Source organism: Trachinotus anak, unplaced genomic scaffold (assembly GCF_046630095.1).
Source record: "Trachinotus anak isolate AG129_WGS33_773 ecotype Australia unplaced genomic scaffold, CSIRO_AGI_Tana_v1 ptg000020l, whole genome shotgun sequence".
Taxonomy (NCBI): Eukaryota; Metazoa; Chordata; class Actinopteri; order Carangiformes; family Carangidae; genus Trachinotus; species Trachinotus anak.
The window spans coordinates 2,013,570-2,019,703 of record NW_027273871.1 but is presented as its reverse complement, the minus strand read 5'-3'; the positions used below and the strand labels follow the sequence as shown (position 1 = coordinate 2,019,703).

The following is a 6,134-nucleotide window of genomic DNA, read 5'->3' as shown; positions in this document are numbered from 1 at the left end:
GTGTTCCCCTCACGTACTGTAGAGAACATGATGTAGCTTCTGCTACTGAGACTACTGCAGGGAAAAATGGAAAATACATCTACGTGTAATGAGTCATGTATAATATTTCCTGATATTCGTCTGCTTCCCAAATGAATTAAACAAATTCCCAGACTGCTCCCATCTGCCAGTCTGCTAAAGGCCTCAGTAAACTTCAAACACGGTGCTTGTTGGATTCTCTAACGGCGTCTGAAACGCCCTCTGTGAAGGCGTCCAACAACTTTGTAACTTTCCAAAACCAGCAATCCTACAATCACACTCCCTTAACCTGCCAGGAATGTGGAGGTGTGAAATGAAGGCAAGGTGTGACCCCCCCCCCCCCCCCCCCCCCCCCCCCCAAGCTTGTGTTTCATTTTTCACATCACCACCTCTTTCACTTTTTCTGTTTTGTTTTGTTTACAAATGAGCGTGACACTGTGAGTTTTCTTCGAGGAGAGACAGACCCAACACTTTTGCCTGGAGACCTTTGTTTGTTTGAAGCACGCTGAGGCCTTCACCTCCGTATCTTGATCTATTCTCATTCAAAACAGATTTCCATGTTATTACTGCAGGAACAGCACAGGTTTAATTAATAACACTCGAGTGTGAAGAAAAGCCACAATGAATGTTATTAATTACACCTATGCTCATCCTTCTATGATAAATTAAAATCTTTTCCATAAACATAGATTGCACGGAGTAAAGAATCACGCGATAAAGTTTGACTTTATGTAGAAGTAATTACACAGGTCACAAAAATAGAAACAGAGACCACAGTACATAAAATAAATAGCTGTCGTCTTATTTATTGTCTACTGCAAGACATCTTCCCTGAGGAGGACAGCAGTCACTGAATTGTTTTGGATGAATCAGATCAGATCAGAGGAGAAAAAAAAAAAAACAGCATCCAAATGTCATGAGTTTGAACTCAAAGTGCTTCTGGATCCAATTACGGTATCACAAGATGTCACAACATGAAATAATCAACATTCCCTGGCCATATTTCAGAGCTGGAGTCTTATTCACGGACTGTAGCTCTTTTCACTGGAACCTCTTGAGAAAGTCCTGGTAGGTTTGTCTGTGAGCAGATGCAGCAGGAACAAAATGGCCACCAGGATGTGTCAGGACCTGAGGGTCTTGGAAGGAAGGGAGGAGGTCCCTGCTCATGTTGTCAGGGATGACTCGGTCCTCCAGTCCAAACACATGCAGGGAGGGGATCTTGAGGGAAGCGTTGTAGAATTTCTGGTGTTCCTTACACGCGCTGCGGAAACCTGCAACAAGGATGGCAAAGCGGAAGTCGAACTCTGGCTCCAGTTTCTGCTCCTGAAGAGAGCACAGCATGGCGACAAAAGCGGCTCCCTGACTAAAGCCCAGGATGCCATCAAATGGACCTTGGACCTTCACAGCTTCTCTCACAACCGTCACACTCTCTTCGAGCCCCAGGCTTTCCTCACACTGCTGCTGAGCGCTGAAACTCCGAGCCTGGACGTCAGAAAACCACCAACCCCTGGGGTCCTCATCACCTCCAGGGCCAGGACCTGAACCATTCTCCTTCTCTGGAGCCTCTGAGAGGGCAGAAAAAGAAAGTAGTTAATATGTTATGTTGACTTATTTGAAATTCAAAGAAAGGCATCATAAGTGGACCAATAGTTTCTTTCATCATCTGAAAATGAATCTTTGCACGGTCATAATTAATTAGGACACAGACAATTTAAGGTCAGGTGGGATTAGACATTAAATGTGTTCACTGTCTTGTTACAGTCTGTGACTTTAATGTTCAGGTTACAAAACGACTGCTGGTATAGAAACAAAGAATGTATTGTACTATATCATATCATATTATATACTGAAGTTGACCAATTAAGCCAAATTAGCAATTTTCACCTGGTGTTTCCCCTTTACTGTAAGAACACACACTGGTTGTTGTGGTAGTTACAGATATTTGCATTATTTTTTTTCAAGACCATGTACATGATGATGATATCCTAGTCTCTCTTTTTTTTTTTTTTTTTGCCAATGAACTATTTTTATCATGGATTAATCTGTAGACCATTTTCTTGATTAAATTATTCATCATAGCAAATCTTTCTTTCCCGCTAAAGAGTCAAAAACCCAAATATATTCAGTTTACAATGATATAAATCAGAGAAAACCAGCAAAACCTCACGGCAGAGACGATGCAACCAGAGAATTGTTGGTGTCTTTGCTTAAAAAAACTCAGGCAAATAACAGATTAATACCTGTAGATTAATTTTCTTCTGACCGAGTGATCAATCAACTAAATGTTGCAGCTCGAAAGACAGTAGAATTAGAAAAACACTGTCATATTTGAACAATTATACAAGTAAAAACTATTTAAACTTGTTGGAACAATCGTGCTACATTTACATAGTTATTACAGTGGCAAGAAAAAGGTTTTCTGTATTTATTTATTAAATATTGGTCATAACGTGATCTGACAAGTACAGACAACACAAAGTGCTTGTGTTAATAAAACACAAACAATTATAATTTATACATAAATGCAGGTTTACTTCTCTGTTCTTGTAAGGCAGAGTTTGTTCATTGGTTGATTTTATTGGTTTATTTTCTTTACTAAATACATCTAATATTCCTGCTGTGTGGAAACTGCGTCCATACAGAGCCAAAGCAATCTGCAAAGTGAGACTAAGTTTCCCATGTGCACCTCCACCTGTGCGCCACCTGTGTGCTTGTTACCCCTCCCTGTGCGTCGGTGGGAGGCAGGTGCGGAGGGGGACCCACCTTCACCGCCGGCCCGCTGCACGCTGTGCGGCGCACTCAGGTAAATAAGCTCCACGTGTTTCTTCAGCAGCTTCCGCAGAGCCCCGGTCTTCTCCCGGAAGGAGCCGCTGTTCTGACGGTAACCGTGAACGCACAGGACCCGCAGAGGCGCCATGGAGCGGTTAGCCTTAGCTATCCGGAGAAGTTCGCTTCCTGCTTTTAGATAGTCAGATATTTATATTTACAGAATAACAAGTCGTTGTCAGATAGCACTTCACTTTAAGTGGCGAGTTCAAATCCACAGCGGGGTGTCTGGAGGGCGAGAAAGAGTAACTTAGCTTTGAAAGTTCATCAAAGTTAGGAAGTAGCTGCACTGGCTCAGCCGGTGTTGTGCCGGAATGAATCGAAAGTGCTTCCGCTGCGTCTTTTCAAAGTAAAACCCCATTTTTCTTCATGTTGTGTGCAACTTCTGCCAAAATAAAAGTGGCAGTACACGTACCACAGTTGAGAAATACTCTGTTACAAGTGCTGCATTACTACTACATTCACAAAGTGACAAATGTCAAAGTATTCATTATCCACAATCATGCTTTGTTGTCAGTTTATTAGGTAAATCTAGCTAAAACTAATGCCGTCTAATACAATAGTCCTGCAACAAATCCTGCCTTTATGAAGATTATAATGTACACTTCACAGTAAGTTTAACCTTACTGTCATTTTGGAGGCAGCAATTTGTGTCATGTCTATTTTTTTGTCCACCCCATGTATATCAGTGAGGGCAGGGTCAATAACATAAACACCTATGAGACTAATTCAGTCCAGTTCAGCAGCACTACAAATCACATCCAACACAAATGACAAATAATAGTTCAGTAAATGTTTTTGTCAAATGTTGGTTTCCACCACTAGCTTAAATAAAGAATACAATCAAATGACAAAATATAAAAGAAGTGAATAAAAAAGAACTGCATTTCATTTTTAGCATTTTAAATTGGTACTCAGTGCATGTGGCTTTTGTCAATATTTACATATTTTTGCCTTTATTTTGAAGGAAATGTGGATAAAAAAGATTGAATGCAACAGTTCAGTATTAAATGCATACAGCTTTGGCTGATATAAACAGCTGATGTACAATTTCCAAACTGAAATATCACATCAGTTAGTTCTGCTTAGTGTATTCAGGACCTGCTTTGATTCAATAATTCAAAGGTTTTATTTGTGTGGTAGTATCCTATACTACATAAAGCTGTGCTAAAATACTACTACACATCAAAAAAAGAATAATTGGTATAAGGGTAAAAATAAGTATTAGGAAAATGAATATAATGGACAAAAATAAAAAGAAAATAAATTATACAGATATGTATTATAGATATTGCTGCTAGACACTGCATTACCTGCTCTACTTTCCTTCACTAGTAACAGTTTGTAAACTTTGTGGCTCTTACTCATGATGCTGCAACCATTTACATCAGCAACATGGCATGTTGCGCTGACTTCTTTAGGCTTGATAGTGTTCTCATATGAAAAAATATAATCTTGCTTGTCCATTACGTGTCATTTTGTAACATACAGGCTTTTTCCTCAATAGATGTTTCAAAGTTGAACATCAGATAGTTGAAAGTAAACTGAATGTTCTGACAGTCAAATCTCTGGCTTTGATATTAGAAGAAACTCTGTGTTCCTCAGTATATTCTGTACCATCTCAATTATTCAGCACTGGATATTCTTCTCTACAGTGTCTACTACTTCTCAAATGATTGACCAGTTCACTGACAGAAAGTGAACCCACTGAGTTTTGACAACTTATTTGTGTGGCTAAAGCATTGTGGAGCTTTACACAGTTCTTGAGAGAAGTGCAAATCAGTGGACTTTGTGACAGTTTAGTCACAGCCCAGGGCTAGCCAGAGTAATGTTGCTGTATATATTAACCCAGGACTTACAGTAAGACACAGTTCACAGTTGATTATTGGAGCCAAACCTGAGTTAACACTACTGATCTTAACTTTAATTTTATGAGAAATGCAAAAACAATCACGCAAAAAACAACAAAATCCTGCCTTCCATCTTCTCACATTTATGGCAGATGCATTTTACTGTCTGGCTGATGCTCTACTTACAGATCTAGTGTGTGGTTGCATTTCTGGGGCAGAAGGGTGTACTCATTGCTAGGTGGTGGGAGACTGACCCCTAAAGTCACAGATGAGAACGTCTCTTGCTGTGACATCTTTTACAAGTCAGCTCATACAAAGCAGCTACTGTAAAAAAATAAATAAATAAATAAAAAAAATCACAAAATCTTTGTGTACTGAAATCTTTTATCTCTCTGCAACAACACAAAAAAACCGACAAATAACTTTATTTTCAGCATGGATAAAAGCGAAATGCTAATTCTAGGCCACAGTAACTCACTTATCAGACTCTCTTTCAACTTCAGTGGCAGCACAGCTCTCCCAAAGGATTCTATCAAAAATACAGGCATTATCTTTGATCCAGATTCTCTTCTGACAAATATGTGAAGGCAATATCCCAAACACCATATTCTCACTTCAGAATGATATGCAGGAGTTGGCATTTAGCCAGTCCTCCTAAGGGTTTGAGGATGGCCCAAAGCAGTGACAGACTTAAAAGTGTAGCGCTCAAAAGGGGAGAAATGAAGGATGGGAGAAAAGTTAAAAGAAAAATGAAAGTTTAATCTAATCTGCCTCCCCCCTTCTATTTGCTAATCTTTGTTACTATTCACTGATAAAAAATTTTTAAAAAATGTTCACATAGCTCCAGGGCACACCTCCTGAGATGTTTACTAAGATGTCTTGTGAGCCCTGGGTCTGAGTTGATCCAGCTGGGACGCAGAAGTTGAGCAAGGAGGACACGGCCTGTTTCGTAGGTGTGGCCTGGAGGTGAGCCTGTATGTTTTCACTGCCTCTGTCTCCTCTCAGGGTTTCTGTTGCTGTTTTCTTTGATGAGGATGTTCTTGTTTTTGGAGTGGCCTCATATTCAGGCTCTGTCAATTAGGTTTAGTACAGGCCTTTTGTTGCAGCGATAGCTCACGTGTTGCCTTGCCATGACGCACATGGTAATTAGGGAGAGTTTAAAAAAAAAAACCAACAGACACTCACCCAAGGGACAAGGCTGCTATTGATGTTCTCCAGCGCTGGTGAGGAGCCATGTGTCGACCCCCAAGGGATGTAGAGAGAGAGGCAGAAAGAGAGAGACCTTCCCTGGTGCAGACAAACTTATCCTCCTGGTTCATTTTTTTTTTTTAATTTTTAATTCCTTCCAGAAATGGCTGCTACATATGCCACAGTATTACTGGCTGTCCCAGCTCCACACTTAGACATTTCCTGTTATTGAAGACACATCCTGAATAGTCA

General features: G+C 40.2%; 1 protein-coding gene across 1 annotated transcript; it reads right to left on the bottom strand.

The window, feature by feature from the left end:
* Window positions 1-725: 725 nt before the first annotated feature.
* Window positions 726-5,017, bottom strand: ovca2 (OVCA2 serine hydrolase domain containing). Its single transcript, XM_071506413.1, has 3 exons — window positions 4,881-5,017; window positions 2,782-3,229; window positions 726-1,583 (listed from the first exon to the last, which is right to left on the bottom strand). Exons 2-3 carry the CDS (start codon window positions 2,933-2,935, stop codon window positions 1,060-1,062), a joined length of 678 nt encoding a protein of 225 aa, XP_071362514.1. The 5' UTR covers window positions 2,936-3,229; window positions 4,881-5,017; the 3' UTR covers window positions 726-1,059.
* Between the last annotated feature and the right edge of the window lie 1,117 nt (window positions 5,018-6,134).